The sequence below is a fragment of the Sus scrofa genome, chromosome 12 (genome assembly GCF_054392235.1).
Source record: "Sus scrofa isolate SSC_HxYL_T2T_F1_AM1 chromosome 12, Sscrofa_HxYL_maternal_Yorkshire_Landrace_v2.0, whole genome shotgun sequence".
NCBI classification, from domain to species: domain Eukaryota; kingdom Metazoa; phylum Chordata; class Mammalia; order Artiodactyla; family Suidae; genus Sus; species Sus scrofa.
Genome location: NC_139394.1, coordinates 64,258,865 through 64,278,931, shown reverse-complemented (window position 1 = coordinate 64,278,931; position 20,067 = coordinate 64,258,865). Strand labels below are relative to the sequence as shown.

The following is a 20,067-nucleotide window of genomic DNA, read 5'->3' as shown; positions in this document are numbered from 1 at the left end:
CTACTTAAACCTGCTGAGGTTGCTATCAGGGGCCAGGCAGGTAATTTAGAGCAGTGCAGCCCAGCACAGGGGCTCGAGCCTCATCCAAAGGGCTCAGCATGGCCAAAGGATGTAAACCAAACAATGCAGAACAAAACAAAGAACCAACCTCACACAACCCCACAACCCACACGCTAAGTGCGCCACAAAACCCAGGAATGGGCAGACCTGCTCACAGGCCCCCTTTGCACAGCTTCTGCTTTCATCTCCAAGTGCAGGAGTACCATTGTTTGCCAAGCTTTCTCTCTTCCGAGAACTTTTTCTCCATTGTTAGAGTATCAGGATTAAAGTAGCACTGGCAAAGAGCCATGTAACGTTGTGATTTGAATCCCCCTAATTAAGGAATCATGATTCTCCACATTATTCCATGAGCCTTCCAACAGCAGTTTGCTGTAGGCGGGGCAGACAGGATATTGTTATAATCGCTATTTCAAAGATGACTGCAAAGTCCCAGATTTTCAGGTCCTTCACCTGCAGCTTCGCACCATTAATCCTAAAACATTAATTAATAGCACCTTCTACCTAGTGGGAACGTACCCTGTAGGGATACCATTATCATCCTCACCTAACCACTAAGGAAGGACGCACAGAGAGGTTGGGTAGATAATTGGCAAGTGGAGAGAAGCTGGGATCACCCAGGGGTTCCGACTCCAGGGCCCACGCTCTCAGCCTCTCTCCCCTTACTGTTTCCCAGGGAGTTTCCCTCCCTTAATAAGACCCTCCGTGTTTACAGTCCTCCTGCCTTGTTCTTTTTACTCCTTCCCAGGAGCACATTTATGTTTTCAGTTGCTTCCAATATTTAAGGTAGCAAAGTAATACTGTACCACGATTACACGTCGTCGTCAAACATTCAAACAAAACGAAAACTATGGAATAATCAAGTCCCTGTCCCGGACCCCCGCCCTCAGGATATTCACACAGGCGGACGTAGGTAGCAGCAACACCTCTTGGAGACAGACCAAGAAGCGTTCCCAGAAAAGGAGCATCCTTTACTCTTCCACTCCTGCTTGGATCCGCCCACGCCACAGCCTGAGTCATAGCTGCTCGCCCCGCCCACTTTCTACCGCCCCGCCCACTCCGAGTAGCCCCGCCCACTCCTGCTCCTCCCATGAGGTCCTGGAAGCGGAAATGGGGCCTGGTTGCCGCTGTTACCCCGGCTCCTCCAGGCCCGCGGTGACCCCGTCGCGTCGGTTCCGGTCCCCGCCCCGCGGCTGCGGCGCTGACGTGGCTCCCGGAAGTGGGCTGGCGCGGGGCCGCCATGTTGCAGCAGGTAGGGGGCTGTGGGGGCGCTGAGAGGGCGACGGCGGCGGGGCAGGGCCTGCGCGTCCCGGGGCGCGAGCGGAGCGTCCGGGCTGCTGCCCGAGCCCGAGGAGGAGCAGGGTGGGCGGCGGGGGCCGGGAACGGGGACGGGGGCGCGAGCGGAGCGTCCGGGCCGCTGCCCGAGCCCGAGGAGGAGCAGGGTGGGCGGCGGGGGCCGGGACCGGGGCCGGGGGCGCGAGCGGAGCGTCCGGGCCGCTGCGGGAGCTCGGGGCGGGACGGGCGTGAGCGGGGGCGGGCTCGCTCCCCGGCAGCCGGGAGACGCTCTGTGTCCCCGCCGCCCTGACCTGGGGCCGAGACCCCCGGCCTCGCATCCGCGCCGAAGCGGTCGGAGCGGCTGGGGAGGTGGCGGAGGGTTGGTCCTCTTCCGTGACCACGTCTGCCCCTCGGAGTGAGTCGCAGGCCTCACGTTGACGACCAGAGGCTGGTGAGAGTAGTTGACCGCTCTCTTCCTCTTTAGGAAAATACTGTTTGTGGTGCACTTTAACCTAGCGTATCTTAGGTATGTTTTCTTATTTAGGGGTGACTGTGGCCCAGGCGCTGCCCTAGACCCCGGGGAGAGGCCGTGAGCCATCCAGACGGTTTCCGGCCCTGAACTGGAGATGGGGGCTTGTCCAGGGGTCGGGGTGGGGAGACGAGACGAGGTCCGTAACTAAGGTGTTTTCAGATGTGATGGCAAAGACAGGGTGAGGTGGAGAGTAGAGTAGGACGACCTTGGGATCTAGGGTCGGGAAGGACCACTCCCAGCCGGTGACTCGAGTGGAGAAAACCCCGCGATGGTCTGACCCCGCGCCCAGGCTGGCGGAGGCTGGAGCAACACACACGGTACCCTCGGACAGACTTAAGTTCGTGACCAGGCACCTCAAGTGACCCCTTAGTGTCACCAGGCGGTCACCGCCGCACGTCCACAGCCCCGTGGCTCCCACTCAGGCTCCTCTCCAAAAGGTCTCTCCCAAACCTTCAGCATTCCTTCCTGTCGTCTCTCAGCTGAAGCCTCGCGTCTTGTTTCTCTGAGAGAAGGAAACCAGCACACCTGCCTTTGTCCTAGCCAGTTACACGTCTGTGCTGCAGTCTTAGGCTGAGCCCTCTACGGGGCCCTGGTTTCCGACCTCTTTTGCTTGAGATGCCCCAGAGCTTTCCAGCCTGTAGCCAAGAAGGTGGAGGCCGTTGGTTTCATAGATCTGAATCCATTTTACCTTTCGAGCTTCACCTCCTCCTCTGCTCCTTCATTGACTGGGTTTTCCCCACATTGATGCTGTGTAGTGTCATCGTCGTGTTCCCCCCCCCCCCCATCTGTGCCTTTGAAGACACCTGCAGTCAGGGACCAGAGGCAGCTGGAGGCCCAGCAGGTAGACTCCCCTTCAGGAAGCCTCCCCACAGCCTCTTCCTCCCGCTGCTCCCATTTGCATTTATATTACTTCTGGCGGTGGTGATCGCTGTGTTTCCTAGGTGATAGCTCCTTTGTTCACTCGTGCCTTCCACACGTGTTGTATGTAGCCCCGGCCTGGTACTCTGCTACACCTTAGGACCTAGTTCAGAGCAGTGACAGACCTTGTCCTCCTGTAGCTTGGCGTCTAGAAGGAGGTAGGAGAGGTTGACTTGCAGTAAGAATATCCCCAGATGGCTGAGTGGACGTTTGTCCAGGTGCTGTGAGGACGTGGGAAATGGGATGACTGGGGATTTCAGGGGAAGTCCCTCACCTTTGTCAGCATTTGAGCAGAAATTGGAAAGACGATTTATCGAGTTTGCCTGATGGTGAGCCACAGAGGGGACCGGAAAGGGAAGAGCTTTCAGGTAAAGAAAACATGAAAGGTAGAAAGATGGGAGGGTCCAGAGTGTTTTCAGAGAGCAGGTGGTAGCAGTACTGCTGTAGTGCCCAGCGGGAGGGGGCGTCAGAGTGAGGAGGGGGAGCAGATCATGAGTGGTCACTGGGGGCTGGGGCTGCCATGTGGATTTTGGCAGGAGATCTGGGTGGGGCTGGGGGAGCTGCAGATTCCAGGTGGCTGTGACCACGTCCTGCTGTTGTTTTGCAGTTTGCGTAGTAGCATGCTGCCTTGCATGCAGCAGGGAATTCGATTTTACTTCATGGATGCTTGCTTTTCCTGTTAGGACAGTAATGATGACACCGAAGATGTTTCCCTGTTTGATGCGGAAGAGGAGACAACTAAGAGACCGAAAAAACCCAAAATCAGGTATGAAGACAAGTTACAGGAGTTGTATTAAGTGTCTGGAGCCAGTGAGGAGGTTCTGGGCAGAGTGGGTGTGGCGAGCTGGTGAATACTGTGTATTGCTGGTTCATTCTTCAGTCTGAGACAGGATGACATCTCGCATTTTCTCCGGGAATAACCAACAAGGACTTTTACTCAAAACTGAGTTTTCAAATGGGCAAATCCAATTATTTGAACATTGGTGTTTTTAATTCTGACTTTTGTTTACCAAAAGCACCATTATTTAGTTTCTGTAGATATATTACATTTTGATTTACTGTGCAAAATTCACAGTTGCATTTTTTGTGGCAACTCAGTATGAAAACAGCAAGCCAAACAGATTTCAATTCCAAACTTAATTCTCTTAATTCGCTGAATGAAATCAAATTCTACTTGAACCTTAAAAACATTATGCTGTGTGAGAGATGCCAGTCGCAAAAGACCATGTGTTAGATGATTTCATTTATGTGAAATGTCCAGAAGAGGCAAATCTGTAGGCACCAGAAGTGCATTCGTGGTTGCCTGGGTCCAGAGGAGGGTGGGACTGGAGTAGATGGGGAGTGACTGCCCGCGGGCCTCGGGTTTCTTTTTGGGATCATGAAAAAGTCCTAATTCGTAGTGTGATGGTTGCACCATTCTGTGACTACGCCAACAACCATTGAATTACGCTTTAAATAGCTGAGTTGTATGGCGTGTGGATTATCGCAAAGGAGCTGTTAAAAACAAACAAACAAACAAAAAAAAACCTCTACCTGGTGGTTGCTTTGTCCTCTGAGGGCCTAGAAATTCTTAAGGCATGATTTTTAGACAGGTGAGAATAAGAGTCAGTCCTAAGAGTACAGCTTCCCAATTTCTTCAAACTTGGTAAAGTTTCTTGTTATGCATCTAGTGAAAGTTTATAATCAGTAAAGTGTTAAAGTCGTGTTTACGTACTGTATTTTCTGTGACAACAGGGCCTAGTCCGATAGTGGGACTTAGGAGAAGTGAGAGGTGGGCAGTTTGCTTCTTCCTCACATCACCTTTTGTTTTGACGAGACTCCGCGTGGGTCTCCTTTGGCTGGAATGTGTTCATCTGCATCCGCGGTACCTGCCGTAAAATGTAATTGCATTTCTTATTCTGTTTTGGTTTTCAGACACCCCGTGGCATCATTTTTCCATTTATTCTTTCGAGTCAGTGCAATTATAGTCTATCTGCTCTGTGAATTGTTCAGCAGCAGCTTTATTGCCTGTATGGTGACAATTATCTTATTGTTGTCATGTGACTTTTGGGCAGTCAAGGTAGGTTTGAGTGTTTTTATTTTACAATCCTATTTAATATGGTGGGATGAATGATGTATAAACAGTAAAAAAACAAAAAAAAAAGTGACACTTAGCCTTTTGGATTGGTGTGAATTTATCTTTTTGTTATCTCAACCCTCATCTCCGTCGATGTACCAGGTGTATCAGATCACACGTGGGCTGTTAAACTACTGACTTGTCTGTGCTTTATGTTAACCTCCATCGGCTTTAAAGTAAAACAAATAAACACGTGACTAGCAGCTCCAGACCCTACATGCTGCTTCTGATCCATACCACTGGTTTTACTTAAGGTCACCTCTGGCTGTGCCAGGTATGTCTGGCTCCCAGAGAGTTTGTCCCAAATACTCAAGAAGTACCTGCCAATGCAAAGGCAGCGTTGCATTTAGAGGTATTTATTTAATACCTTCTCCTTCAGTTCCTGTGGATTATTTACAGAAGTTGATTAACTGTCACCATGAAGGAAATCTGAATAAATTCCCCAAAGCAGGAATGTTTTTCTAGTCCAGGACAGAAAAACTAGAAACTCATTAAAAATGACTGTCAAAATTGGGATTTTTTTTTTTTTTTTTTGGTCTTTTTGTCTTTTCTAGGGCCTCTCCCGTGGCATATGGAGGTTCCCAGGCTAGGAGTCTAATCAGAGCTGTAGCCTCTGGCCTACGCCAAAGCCACAGCAATGCGGGATCCGAGCCACGTCTGCGACCTACACCACTGCTCACGGCAACGCCGGATCCTTAATCCACTGAGCCAGGCCAGGGATCGAACCTGCAACCTCATGGTTCCTAGTCGGATTCGTTAACCACTGCACCACGACAGGAACTCCAAAGATGGGATTTTTTTTAACAAGAGCCATCCTGCTACATATCTTGGCTTAAGAAGGAGGTAAAAACTGTAAATATAAGGTTATTTGACCTCAGTGTTAGTGATCACCTGTACTCGGACTTTTGGAATGTTGTCTGAAACTGAATTCAGAGGAAAAAGACTGAAGGCTTCAAAACCAGTAAGCTTGAGAGAAATCAGGAGAGTAAACCAGTAATGACAAGAGCAGAAAGGATTGGAGAAATGGGAAGATGGGGAGGTTTGAGAACCTTCTTAAGAGCTGTTCCTTGAAAACGCTACAGAAATAGACCTCCGGCTGTCCTCTGTCTTCGCCAGCTCTTCGCTTGTACTTAGCCTTTGAATGGTAGCATTGCTACAAAAGGAAGTGTGGTCTTTAAGGCTCCTCCTTTTCTCCTCTCTGTGTTCCTTTCATTACCTTAGGAACGCTATCAGAGTAATTTGTCACGTTAATAAGAGGAAAGGCGCTTGGGGCCTTTGACACACTGCCTGGAGGCCAGGGCCGTAGCCATCATCACAGTCCGTTTGGGCTGAGACAGGGTGCTTTACAGACGGCAGGAATTTATTTTCCATGTTCTGGAGGCTGGAAATCCAAGATCTGGCCGCCAGCATGGCCCGCTTCCGGTGCGGGCCCCCTTCTGGTCCCAGACTGCTGGCCTGTCGCGGTGTTCTCATGTGGCCGAGAGCAGAGAGTGCAGAAGCTCTCCTGCTCTAGCGAGGGCGCTAATCCCATTCGCAGGGGTCCCCGTCGTCTCCCTAAGGCCCCACCTCCCGATACCATCGCTTGTGAGAGGTGGGGTAGACTTTCAACATGAATTTGGGGGGGTGACAAAAACCTTCAGTCTGAACGACCGTTTTTAGAGATTCATAGTTAGAAAATACATGTAGCTAGCCAGGCTACAGAGGAAAAAGTAGGTCCCAGTAGCTAAAGAGCAGGGGGGTTAGGAACATGTTAGGGGACCAGAGAAAGCACAGGACTTGACGAGGAAAAGAAGGGTGACGTTTATGGAGATGCTGACCCATCACCGCCGCCCCTGCCGGGCCTGCTGTAGCCGTGACCCTTGTCCAGGCCTGGTACCTGGGGGTCCTCAGCTGGGCGTCACAGAGGGGAAGCTGGTGATGGTGTGTGTGTGAAATGTTACTCTGAGATGTGACGTCATGTAGGTCTTTAAGTCATGTTTTTAAAATGTGTGTGTGACTCTTTCCCAGAACGTCACAGGTAGGCTGATGGTTGGCCTGCGCTGGTGGAACCACATTGATGAAGATGGAAAAAGCCATTGGGTGTTTGAGTCCAGGAAGGTAAACCGCCTTCGCTTTCGGTTGAGAGTCTTTCAGTGAATTATGTGCAGATGACACTTGAATGTTTAAGGATGAATTTCTTAAGTATCTCAGGCATAATCTCCTTGTAAAGAACTACTCCAAGTCCTTTGGCCTGGCAGCACTACAGCAGATGGCCTCCTAAAATTACTGCATTGTTCTGTGTGGTTCAGATGGGAAACAAGGCGAGTCCGGGAAGGGATCTGGGAGAGGGTTGGGCTCCCAGTTTGCACAGAGTGCTAAGCCGCCTCCCAGGGCCTCAGCTTTGGGTGGCCTGGCCTCGCAGAGCTGCCTCTGCAGCTCCTATTCTTGCCCCCAGGGTCCTCCTCCATTCATGGGCAGGAGAAAGGAGGATGGCAGCTGGATAGAAAATCTGAATTGAGGAGTTCCCATTGTGGCTCAGCAGTTAATGAACCTGATGAGCATCCATGAGGACACCGGTTCGATCCCTGGCCTCACTCTGGGTTAAGGATCTCGTTGTCGTGAGCTGGGGTATAGATCCCAGACACGGCTCAGATCCTGCATTGCTGTGGCTCTGGCGTAGGCCAGCGGCTACAGCTCCAAATGAACCCCTCCCCTGGGAACCTCCATATGCCACGGGTGCAGCCCTAAAAGACTGAGCTCTAGGGGACCCTGATCTGCTTGTTTTGGGAAGTTGGCCTGGGAGGCAGAGGACAGAATTCTTGCAGACAGCGTCAGTGAATTGCTTTCCTTCTGTTTGGAAGGGCCTAGGCTAGGACGTCTCAGAAGTCCGTAGTCCTCCATATGTTATAAAGCCCACCTGGGGAACAGCTCGCTGCCCATTCAGTTCCTGGGTATCGCTAAGACTTTATGGTCATTGTCCAGAATCCCTTGGCACCGTTCCTTTCTCAGGACTTGACCTTTTAGTCTCTGGGATGACTGTGGCCTTGATTTTCTGAATCCTCAGCTTGAAGCTTCCTTATGAATAATCAGTGTAAGTGCGAGGAGAACTGATTAGAAGCCTATTAGAGGTCACCCAGACTGTCCATTCTGCCCTGAAAATGGAGCATTCTTGATTTAAAACAAAGCATATTAAGACCAGTTCCAAAGGTCCCATCATGGCTCAGCAGAAATGAATCTGACTAGCATCCATGAGGACACAGGTTTGATCCCTGGCCTTGCTCAGTGTGTTAAGGATCCGGTGTCGTCGTGAGCTGTGGTGTGGGTCGCAGATGCAGCTTGGGTCCTGAGTGGCTGTGGCTATGGTGTAGGCCATCAGCTACAGCTTCGATTCGCCCCCCTATCCTGGGAACCTCCATATGCCACAGGTGCAGCCCTAAAAAGATTAAAAAAAAAAAAAAAAAAAAGAAAGAAAGAAAAAGACCAGTTCCAAAAGTTACAGTCATGGAGTTCCCTTTGTGGCTCAGTGGTAATGAACCTGACTAGTATCACAGGTTCCATCCCTGGCCTCGATTAGTTGGTTAAGGATCCCGCATTGCCATGGCTGTGGTGTAGGCCACCAGCTACAGCTCCGATTCGACCCCTAGCCCCAAAAAGACAAAAAAGTAAATAAATAAAAGGAAAAAAATTCACAGTCGTGGTCAGTCTGCTGTTTTGTTTGAGGGGGTGGAGGCTAGGGTGGGGCTCTAACTTGGAGTTCGGCCGTCTGTATTAATTTAAACGCTTTGCTGATAAATAGCACCGAGCGTTGCCTATTCATCTCCTTTTGCAGGCTTCCCCTCAAGAGACGAGGACTGTTTCGGAGGCCGAGTCCAGGATCTTCTGGTTAGGACTCGTTGCCTGTCCGGTGCTGTGGGTGATCTTCGCCTTCAGCGCCCTCTTCTCCTTCAGAGTGAAGTGGTTGGTGAGTGTCAGTGTGGGGCCGCCGGCGACCGTGCAGGTGGCCGATGGCTCATTGCCACAGGCAGCCGCCTGTGTCCACAGTAGGACCCATCTCGGGTATTTCCAAGTTGAGTCACCCAGCTCTGCCCTTCTCCAGGTGTCAGAGAGCAGAGTGCTGCTGCAGGTGCCTCGCAGCGCTGTGACCTAGCCCACCCCGGCCGGTGGTCACGTCATTCAACACGTCATTTGTAGGGTGTTCGGTATCCTCCTGACGTGTTTGTTGGCTGAGTCTTTTCTGGAGATACTGCTTGGTAGCTTGTTCTGGATCTATTGCAGTTGTCGTTTTGTGATCTCTCCCCGTTTCTCTGGTTCAGGGGCTTGTCTGGAAGGTCCTGGCTTCGAAAGATCTCTTTTGTCGTTGGACAGTGGCTGGGGGCTGGAAAGGCTTCTCCTCCCTGTGAGGTCCCGTGGCCTCCCCCGTGGTCTTCCCACGTGGCCAGTGGGGCTTCCTCAGCCTGGTGGCCTCAAGGCAGTTAGACCTCTTACCCGGGGCACGGGGTCGGGGGTCGCATCTCCAGCTGAGGGTGTTTCGGCTCGCAAGCCGAGTGACCTGGTACAGCTGTAGTGCTGTGCTGGGGCTGCCATAACAAAGTGCCACAGGCTGCATGGCTTAAACAACAGGAGTTTATTTTCTCGCCGTTCTGGGGGCCCCTCTCTCTGCTTGTAGACAGCCGTCTTGTTTCTGTGTCCTCACGCAGCCTTCCCTCTCCTTGTAAGGACGCCAGTCGCACTGGATCAGGGTCCACCCTGCCGACCTCATGTTACCTCAGTTACGCCTTTAAGACCTTGTCTGCAAACACAGTCACATTCCGGGGTTTGCGTGCGAGTGTGTGCATGTCGTCACTCTAGAACAGGGCTTGGCAGACTATGGCCTGCAGTCCAGTCTGGCTGGACACCTGTGTTTGTAAATGTGCATTGAAACCCAGCCCTGAGTGGAGTTCCTGTCGTGACTCAGTGGTTAATGAAACCGACCCGCGTCCACCAGGACGAGGGTTCGATCCCCAGCCTCCCTCAGTGGGTTAAGGATCCAGTGTGGCTGTGAGCTGTGGTGTAGGTCACAGACGTGGCTCAGATCCCACATTGCTGTGGCTCTTGTGTAGGCTGGTGGCTACAGCTCTGACTGGACCCCTAGCCTGGGAACCTCCATATGCTGGGGGTGCGGCGCTAAAAAGACCAAAAAAAAAAAAAAAGAAACCCAGCCTTGGCTGTTTGTCTACAGATTGGGAAGCAGTTTCTGTGGCTGCTTTGGGACTAGAATGGCAGAGTTGAGTAATTGTAATAGAACCATATAGCCTGCAAGGCTAAAATATTTGTCTAGCGTTTACAGAAAAGTCCTGGGATCTCTTCATTTTGTCCTAATTAACTTTTCTTTCATAGTATTGAAAGAGTAAGCTTGAGTTTCTTATTCTCAATCTCTCTTTTTTTTTTTTTTTGGTCTTGTCTATGAGAACCTGTGTCAGGTTCGTTATCACTGAGCCGCAGTGGGAACTCCCCTTATTGTCAGTCTGTAATGGTCTTAGTGGGGTCACCTGTGGGGTTGTGGGCTCAAGGGAGAGACAGCTCTGCTGAAGTGCATTTCTTTCTAGGGCTCCCCCTCCTCCATCCCCCTCGTCTCTATCTCAGAAGGCAAGTGCCTCTTGGTTGCTGCCTCGAGGCCCTGGTTGCTTTCTCAGAAGCCAGTTGTCACATGCGCGTTAGCATCGAGCACTGTGCTCTCATTGTGTTGAACCTCATCTTTGTCTTGACCATTCTTTGGGAGTTCTTAGGGAAATAGTTGACCTTTGAGCCTTTCTGAGTCTCTCATTTATTGTTTTTTCAGTGTCTTTACTCACAAACCGTGGCATATCCTAGAGAGGGAATGGTTCTCCACTGTCCCCCCCAGGGCTGGCACAGAGCATGTGTTCATGGGTGCTGGCTGGGTGGTGCAGCGCATTTGGAGGGTGTGCTCTGGGCGGAGGGAGTCTCGGGGCCACGGCCCCCTTCCCAGAGTCTCCTTTTCCTTCTCCTTCCCCGGGGAGGGTGTGGGCGGTATTGGATCAGTATTAAGCCTGTAACGGTGGGCTGTTCCCCTGTCCCAGGCGGTGGTCATCATGGGTGTGGTGCTGCAAGGTGCCAACCTGTATGGCTACATCAGGTGCAAAGTGGGCAGCAGGAAGAATTTAACCAGCATGGCCACGTCCTACCTTGGGAAGCAGTTTCTAAGACAAGTAAGTGTTTTCTGGATGCGAGAGTAATTTTGATGTGGTCAGTGACTAATGCAATGATGATTTCCAACTCTTGTAGAGCTTAATTTCTATGAAATACTTTTTAAAAAGTTTTTTCAAGGGACATATTTATTTAAATATGAGATGCCAAAGTTATTTTAATTTCTCTTTGGAGGCTTTTAGAACATTCTAGAAATGTATTGTCAGTGTCTTGAAATTATTTTAAAACCAGAGGGATTGATAGTAACTTATTTTTAAAAAATTATTTAAAGTTTAGTTGCTCTTCATCATTTCTGGTGGCCCTAAATGAACAGCTTTGAAGAATGTATTTGTATGGTTTCAGGGTTTATGTATGGTAAGAACAAGTTAGACGCGTAGTAAGACCGTATCATTAAAAGTTGTTTGCAAGTACTCAGACTGTTTTAGAAGAACCTACAGGTTTTGCTCGAGTTCTGTGATGTGCGGGCGTAAGTCGGGGTCGTCAGTGGGATAGGTGGTATTCGCAGGCACTGATAGGTGAAACCTCTTGGGGAAATTGATGGGTCTTTGTGTGCAGGACACCTCGTGTTGGTGTTCGTGCAGTAGGCCGGGCAGGTCATGGTTCAGACCATTACGGGTTCTCAGCCTTGGGCACGCGTCAGAACCGCCTGGAGGCGAAGACACAGACGGCGGGGTCCCGCCCCCGAGATCCTTCTTTAGTTGATCTGGGGCCGGGCCTCCTGAGTTGTGTGTTTACAGGTCCGCAAGTGGTTCGGACACTGGTGTGTTACGGGAAATGGCCCTGGTGTTAAGTTCTCTCTCTCTTGCAGACCACAGGAGACGATCAGACATCCTGAGGAGACGGAGGGAGCCTGCCTGTCCTTCACATTGGGAACAGCTGAGCCTTTCGAACTCAGTGCATATTGCAAGGAGGAGTGTTGGGTTTGTTTTTCCATTAGAAAATTTTCTTTCAAAAAAAAAAGTAGTCTTCATATTAAGTTTTTACTTCCTTTTAGCATTTGGGGCTTGAAGGTGTGGCGTGGCTGGAAACACTGTCGGCGTTGGGGTCATGGTTTGCACCCGCGCACAGGTGGTCACCTAGGGCCCTGCGTCTTAGGTTAACACAGTGGTTGTGCTCCTGTCTGTGTGGAATGGAGACCTTCGGCTGTGGTCTGTAGATCACAGAGGGTGTTCTTAGTCTGTCTCAGAACTGTGTGTGTTTACCTGCTATTTCTAGACATTATTTTCAGAAGGTTTTTTCTTCCATGGTAAGAGTGGGCCCTTTGGCTTATAGATAAGCTAGAAATAATTGTTTATTTTACATTAATATATACGTCATGATGAAACTTCTTAATCTAGGTATTCACATCGTAGGCAGTTAAAAACCAAATTTGGGCTGTTGGTGTTAACTACTTTTTAAATTTTTATTTTTTATTTGTAATGAGTTGTGTACTTAAGGCCCAATTAATATAAAAGGAATTTTCGTAGTTTATTCTTAAGGGATACCTGGGGATTGCTGCTGTTGTATTTATTTTTTGGATAGGTAGCCGATTTTACTTTGGAACACCCCAGAAGCTCTTCGGTGGTCCTTGGCCTAATGAACTCTTTTACCACTAAAAGAGTATTATTCTTATGTCACAGTGAGAATAATCATTTAAAATACTTGGCATTATAAATGCCTAAAAGACATTTTATCTTATCTATTTTTTTTTTCTTGCTATAACGGAGATATTGTAAATCAGTGCATTTGTATTAATGGGTATTTCTTAAAGCAATATATGTAACAGTCTGCAAACTCTTGTAGGCATCTGTAAATTCCGTTGTAGGTACTGTAAACTTTGTTTTAATCAACAGATTATTTTGTGACTGTATTTATACATTGTTATAAATTTTTGAAGATGTTTTGTTTAATTGAATAAGTGTCTTTATTGGAGTGATGGCTTTGAAGGTGCATAACTTTATATTTGTATAAAACTCTGTTTACAAAGCACTTGGACACTCGTAATCTCATTTGATCCTCCCAACAAACCTGTTTTGTGTGATGCCGGTTTATAGGTGATGAAACGAGGCTTCAGGTTATTGAGTGACTCACGGAAGGAAGCTCAGTACAGAAAGACCCATTAGGATGTATGACGATTGTAGGGAGACTTTGGTCTCTAAATGTCCTTTCCTTTCATGGGTTTGCTAAGTTGCTAATTGGGTAAGTGTTTGTTTCCCACCTTATTTATATTCATCCGGTGCAGAAAGTGGGTGTGGGGGAAAGATATTTTCATTTTCATTTAACCTGGAACCCCTGCCGTCAGTCTGTGGCGTTGAGAGTAATGGGGCACCGTGGTTCCCTTCTTGAGGTAACTTGTTACTTGCGGCTGCAGTGCGAAGCCAGGTATGAATTGCATTTTAGAAGGTGCACGTGGCAGGACCTGCTGTTTATCCCCTAGTATCCATTTCCCTCCTCGTTCCCTGCTTATTCCCCAGGATGTGGCCCTAAAGACCGTTTTCCCCAGATTTCCTTGCCTCGCCTTGGATACCCTTCCGGGAAGCCTTCTTAGAAGGAAGGCACGCCTGGCCCCTGTCTTCCCCGCTGCTGGCTGGGATGTAGACGGAAGCGATGGCGCTGGAACAGCCGTCTCGGACCTTGGGGTGGAGGCCCCGTTTGTGGACAGCAGAGGCGTGAGGCAGACGTGCGTGAGGCCGGGGAAGAGCCCACACTGCCTGTCTCCAGTTTTAAGTGAGAAATAGGTTTCTGTCTTAAGTGTAACTTTGTTTTTTCTGTTGCTACAGCCTGAGTTCCTGTCAATACAGTGTATTTTGGGCATCCTTCGTAGTTGTTTCCCTTGGCATGGTATTTGAGATGTAGTAGTTCAGCGCATACATATGTACCCTTTTCCCTGTGAAGTAATGAAGCTGGTGTGATAGGTGCTAATATATCCAGCTGTTCCAGATGCTATTGCTACTCAAAAATTCACCCCATTTTATTATGCTTACACAAGCCATGGTCCGGAATTTGGGTGGAGCCAGTGGGGACAGCTTTTCTCTGCTACAGGGTCGGGCTCAGGTGAAGGACTTGAAGGCTGGGTTCTGCACGCTGGCCCAGGGGCAGTGAACATCTGGGGGCATCTTTATGGGTCTGGAGGTTGATGGTGGCTGTGAGCCAGCTCTCCCAGGTTGCTGGTTGGAACAGCTGCGTTTGTGACATCTGGTGGTCTCTTGAGGCCCATCTGAGCCTTTGCGGCCTGGCAGCTGTGTCTTGAGACAGGCTTCCCTGGGGAGCCAGGGCAGAGCGCGGTGGTGTTATGCCTGGTCTCGGGAATCACAGTGTCGCTTGTCCCTTAGTCTCGGTTGAAGCAGTCACCAAGCTCCCCCTGAGTTCAGAGGGAGGGGATGTAGCAGCCATCTGTGGAAAGTAGAATCTGCCGCACACACTTTCATTCTTTCATCAAGATGGAAAAACTGCTTGAAAGAGACCAAGGGTAGCAAGTGGTATTTTCCCTGATGAGCCTGGAGCACAGGTGAACTGGCTGAATGGTGCCATGAAAGGAGCCCCCAGCATACCTGTTAGGTCCACACCTTTGAAAGGTGTGTGTGTGTTGAGGTGATGGCACATGCAGTCCGCCCATGCTGTAGGTACTCTGATCCTTTGAATTTGTAGAACTCTCTAGAGCTCTTCCAAAGTTCTGTCATATGTATCACCTTGTTTGCTTCTCCCCATTAACCTTGAGAGGGAGGAGAGACCACAGGTAACCTCGTGTTACAGGTGTGTGACCAGGACGGAGATGAGAGATGGTTTACTGCAAGCTGCAAGCCTGGAGCCAGCGATGTTCCCCCACCCACCCCTGGTCTCCTGTGCCCCCCACCAGCTCCCTGCTCACCTGAAGCCATGTGGTCAGCTATGGCCTATGTGACAGTGGAGGTGAGCTGTGTCACTCTTGAGTGTGGAAAGTGCAACTGATGGGAGATCCCTGCGTCTTTCTTTACTTTTGTGGCAGCCAGTGGTGCTTGAGACAGCGGCTTGTAGAGCAGAGCTCCCACCAGCTCCCGTTGGACGTGCGACGCAGGTGAGAAACGCTTGGCGTGTGAAGCCACTTGCTGTTCTGGTCCATTTGTTCTCATAACATGTCACATTGGAATAGCCCATTCTGATGAATTTGGGTGCACAACTGACAAATAATGCTCAGAAAATTTTTAAGTCCTAATTCAGTAATTTCTCCACTGCTTTGTGCCTTTTCATTTTGCAAGGAAAGAAGTTGGATTGGATTTTTGTCTGTTAAGTGCAGGGGTGCCAGTTCTCATCAGAGCAGACAGGTGAAAGTTCAACTTGGAGTGTGCGCCTCCAGCCAAAGGGACAGAACTTCTCATTTCCAGCCATTTGTTGCCACCCAGGAATGTGGTCCCTCTGTTGCTAGGGTTTTCAGTTTTTCTAGAGGAATGGAAAATCCGAATGTTTAGATGAAATCTGATCTTTTAATGCTTGTTAATTACATTTTAAAGGGAAAAAAGAAGAAAACCTTTAAAGCCCAAGTGAGTATGTTTGCAGGTCAAGTTCAGCTGTGCTAACTCTGCATGGTGCAGTGAAGCTCAGACTGGTGGGACTCTTTCCTCTAGGGAGTCAGAGCTGAGTATCTGCAATGAGCAAAGCAGAGCCGCTCTAGAGGAAGCAGGGTTGGCGGCTCTGGAATCACCCACTCAGCTCTACCAATTTCCAAGGAACCCTGAGCCACTGTTTGCAAACCACTGCGAGGAAAGCGAAACCAAAGTCTGCCTGGTTTTGAAGAACACGCTCTTCAAGTCATATGTCAAATACATTTTTCAAATAAAAATAAAGTAGAGGAGTTCCCGTTATGGCACAGCAGAAACGAGTCCGACCAAGAACCATGAGGTTGTGGGTTCGATCCCTGGCCTCGCTCAATGGGTTAAGGATCCGGCGTTGCCGTGAGCTGTGGTGTAGGTCAAAGATGTGGTTTGGATCTGAGGTTGCTATGGCTGTGGTGTAGGCCGGCAGCTGTAGCTCCAATTGGACCCCTAACCTGGGAACCTCAGTATGCCTCAGGTGCGGCCCTGAAAAGCAAAAAAAAAAAATGTTGAAATAGTATCCAGTTCTTGTGAGAAGCAGGAAGCATTCCTTGAAACCTTGATATTGTCATTCTAAAGGGAAAAGAGCAAGATTAATCATTTTCTGAAGTCATTTAAAGCCAAGAAAAAATGTGAACTCGTATGTAACCTGCCCACAATGATTAATTAAAAAATAATAAGTAAAGCACTCATGGTCAGAAAACCAAGTAGTACCAAAGGGCTGCAAAGAAACACAAGTCTTACCTTGCTCACAGTTCTGCTCCCCAGAAGCAAACTTCTTCAGCTGCTGCAGTTTTTGTATTTTGCGGTCCTTACGGCCACACTAGACAATAGGCTTATGCTGTCAGTGTCAGTTGACCTATCGACTTTGTGTATAAGCTGTTGGCTTTCTGCTGTGAAAAATGGGTATTTAACTCACTCATGGTTTGAGCACTGGTCTTGTCTGGTCATTTGTAACATTAAAGGCTTACTCTAAACCTTTGTTTCTTATTCCTTCAGTTATCTGATGTTTTATCTGTTAATTTTCTCTGGTAGTAATTTGTTCAACTGCAAGTAACAGAAAGTTCTGCACAGAATAGTGGCTTAAACAAAAACAGGGTTTGTGTGTTTTTCTACAAAGGAAGTCTGGGCACTTGTGGGTGTTGATGTGGTTACTAAGCAATTCCTCAGAAAGCTGGTTTTTGTCCCCATGCTCATTGCCTCAGGGTCACAAGACAGCTGTCACAGCTGAAGATGACTCATGTGTTTATAAGCAAGGAAAGGGAGTGGAGGTTCCGGTTGTATCTTTTGTATCAGAAAAGTGAAAACTCTCTCAGAGGTCTCGGGAGACTTGCTTCTGCTCGCCTCTCATTGGCCAGATGTTGTCAGGTGTGAAGAAGGTGTCAGGCGCCCGGAAAAGCAGGCCTGCGGGCGGGCCCAGCACTGCCTCCGGTACAAGTGAGGTTCCGTTATGGGAAAAGGGAGAAAAGGACATTGGATAGGGAACCGGCGGTGCCCACCGTGTCCTTCTTGTGGGGGGCTCTGTGTGGGGACACGGGCTGCCGCCATCGCTGAGAATAGCCAGCCTTGAATCTGGACGGCTTTTTTTAAGCCAGCTTTTGATGCAAAGCCATGAAAGCACAGCTCTGTGAGGTGGTTCTGGAGGCTTCTGTACTCTTGCTGTGTATCCTTACTTTAATATGATTTTGGAGGTGGATTTAGAATGTTCAGAGCTGGAGTTCTCTTGAGCAGGTGCCCACCCCCAAGGCAGGGTTTTTGGGTAAATGTTTTCTTAGTGGTGGGTTAACACAGTGACTGGTTATTTTAGCGGGTGGAGCCTAGGGGTGCCTGGAGCTTGTAGAGCATAGGACAGTTCTGTACAACCAGAAAGTGTCCTGCATCTCTAATAGCATCTGTAGGTCTCATGGATATTTAGGTGCATGAAACTCCTGTTTGTAAAGAGAAAGGAAAAGCATCCCTCACAGCTGTCAGATGGAAGCCGATGTGGCCCTAAGAGCCAGGCTCCAGTGTTCTTGAACAAAAGTAATGCTGTACAACGGCAGCATCTGACGAGGCCACTCTGCCTGAGGGAGCAAGACAATCGTGAGTAAGGACACTCTGTCAACGTCTGTAGTCCTGTTGGAGCATCGAAGCAAGGATGCTGTGCAGATGACTAAAAATGACCAAGCACTCTGTCTCTTGCTTACGTGAGAGGCTGCCGCCGCCTGCTCAGTACAGCTTTAGACCTCTCTGTTCTTCTCCTGCCGAGGTGGAAATTACTGGGTTAGCCGCTCGGTTGCTTTCCTTTCTGAAAGCAGCCAATCCACGGTAACATCATGATTCATGGAGCCCTTCTCGAAATCACCTGACACAGGCCCAAGCTCCCACAGCACGCTTGTCGGAGACACCCCATAGTTTGTGGTCTCCCTCATGCAGAAAATCCCAAGAGTTTTTCACCACTTTGAAAACTGTCACTAGGTTTCATGTCAGCATGACTCATGGCATTTGCCCTGCAAGCTAAAACTGCTGCCGCTGCATTAGTCTGCTTTGTAGTGGCTACATTCTTGGGACCTATACGTATGTTTGCAAGCACCTGACTGTGTTTTATGTTCAGTAGTTGTGGCCAAATGGCTACGTTTTCACATTGAATTGCATATTCCTTTTATCTCTTTTATAGGTAGACATTGAATTGACTTAAAATCTGTGGTAATGAAATGCCTCTGTAAGTTTTTTAGAATAATAAAAAGGATGTTTAAAAATATTTGTATGAGGGAGTTCCTGTCGTGGCGCAGTGGTTAACAAATCCGACTAGGAACCATGAGGTTGCGGGTTCGGTCCCTGCCCTTGCTCAGTGGGTTAAGGATCCGGCGTTGCCGTGAGCTGTGGTGTAGGTTGCAGATGCGGCTCGGATCCAGCATTGCTGTGGCTCTGGTGTAGGCCGGTGGCTACAGCTCCGATTAGACCCCTAGCCTGGGAACCTCCATATGCTGCGGGAGCGGCCCAAGAAATGATAGCAAAAAAGACAAAAAAAAAAAAAAAAATTTTGTATGAAAAGTGGCTGTGGGTCTGCAGGGGTGAGACATGCTGGTCTGCAGTTCCCGACAGACGGTCTGTTCCTCAGACCCTCTGCTCAGGTGGGCTTGGAGAGCAGGTAGATTTGAGCTGATGCCCTGCTGTTCTTTCTTTTTTTTTCTTTTTTTTTTTTTTTTTTGTCTTTTGTTGTTGTTGTTGTTGCTATTTCTTGGGCCGCTCCCGCGGCATTTAGAGGTTCCCAGGCTAGGGGTTGAATCGGAGCTGTAGCCACCGGCCTACGCCAGAGCCACAGCAACGCGGGATCCGAGCCGCATCTGCAACCTACACCACAGCTCACGGCAACGCCAGATCGTTAACCCACTGAGCAAGGGCAGGGACCGAACCCGCAACCTCATGGTTCCTAGTCGGATTCGTTAACCACTGCGCCACGATGGGAACTCCCTTGCTGTTCTTTCTAATGGTCTGTGTTGCTTACTGAAGGTGAATGCCATAGACTGGGAACAAGGGCTGACTTTCTATGGAATCTGAGAAGCCAACGGGTTTCTCATTTGGCTGGGATGTATAGGTGGGATGTCGACTGTTCCAGGCGAATTCAGTATGTGCTGCTTGTGTTAATTTATGAGAAATCCCAGGGGTCCCATTTCCTATGAAAGGAAATCCTGGAGAGGCATTTTGGGAATGGTGGGCTAAGGAGCTCTCAAAATCTGGTTCTCCATGAAGGCACTGATAGCGTTGGCATAACAGGTCAAAATCAACATTTTCAAACTTCAGAAATTAAACCCAGGGACTGCCCCAGGCTGAGGAACATGCATTCAGGGAAAAGTGGTAAACTATCTGAAAGGACAGTAATTTGTGTATTTTTATCTTTACTTGTTCTAGTCCCGTCCTCTACCAGCTTTGTGGTAGCCTTGAAAATTAGCAGCCTTGAACTCACACCATAGATGTCTGTGAAAACGAGCAGCCTGGCAGCCACTGTGATAGTTTGGAATTCCCCCCAAGTAGGTTTGCAGTTATCCAGGAAGCCCTGTGCTCAGAATTTTCACTATTTGATTTGTCTGGTGGCTCCTGAGGAAAATCCCAACCTCAGGTCTTACTTTTTTTGACGTGACTCAGTGAGAAAAGCCCTATCCCCAGTGAGGTGGTTTGTTGGCAACAGTGGCAGTTGTTTAAACAACACAGCTGCCCGAGACGGTGATTGTCAATTGGGGCGAACCGCGAATGGGTCGACAAACTGTAAAACATGGGGAGTGAGACGTCCATAGGAGCCTTTGAAAAGCCCCAACATGTTCCTGGGACCGTCGAAAGCCACATGCATGTGCAGGGTTCGCCTGCCCTGGGAAGACCGGGAAAGGCCTAGTCTCTGATCTCTGGGTGGTCTTGAGGCTCAGCACAAACAGGAAGTGAAGACTCAGGCAGAACCCTAAGCT

The 20,067-nt window shown here is 49.2% G+C and overlaps 2 protein-coding genes across 7 annotated transcripts in view; both read left to right on the top strand.

The window, feature by feature from the left end:
* Positions 1-1,272: 1,272 nt before the first annotated feature.
* TVP23C (trans-golgi network vesicle protein 23 homolog C) lies at positions 1,273-13,049 on the top strand. Of its 5 annotated transcripts, none has more exons than XM_021066126.2 (7): positions 1,273-1,419; positions 3,466-3,548; positions 4,697-4,841; positions 6,906-6,995; positions 8,707-8,838; positions 10,955-11,083; positions 11,890-13,049. In XM_021066126.2, the coding sequence occupies exons 3-7, from the start codon at positions 4,794-4,796 to the stop codon at positions 11,914-11,916; spliced, it is 426 nt and encodes a 141-aa protein (XP_020921785.1). In that variant the 5' UTR covers positions 1,273-1,419; positions 3,466-3,548; positions 4,697-4,793; the 3' UTR covers positions 11,917-13,049.
* CDRT4 (CMT1A duplicated region transcript 4) overlaps positions 12,126-20,067 on the top strand; it is a 66,932-nt gene continuing 58,990 nt past the window's right edge. For both annotated transcript variants that reach the window (XM_084986267.1, XM_013980267.3), the window contains exon 1: positions 12,126-15,114. The gene's annotated coding sequence lies outside the window, so the exon portion shown is untranslated. The remainder of the gene's footprint in view (positions 15,115-20,067) is intronic.

Coding starts and splice junctions, on each gene's coding strand:
- TVP23C (XM_005653981.4), top strand. CDS start 3,109: ATGGTGAGCCACAGAGGGGACCGGAAAGGGAAGAGCTTTCAG. Junction 3,151..3,465: donor GGAAAGGGAAGAGCTTTCAG/GTAAAGAAAACA, acceptor TTTTCCTGTTAG/GACAGTAATGATGACACCGA. Junction 6,996..8,706: donor GGGTGTTTGAGTCCAGGAAG/GTAAACCGCCTT, acceptor CTCCTTTTGCAG/GCTTCCCCTCAAGAGACGAG.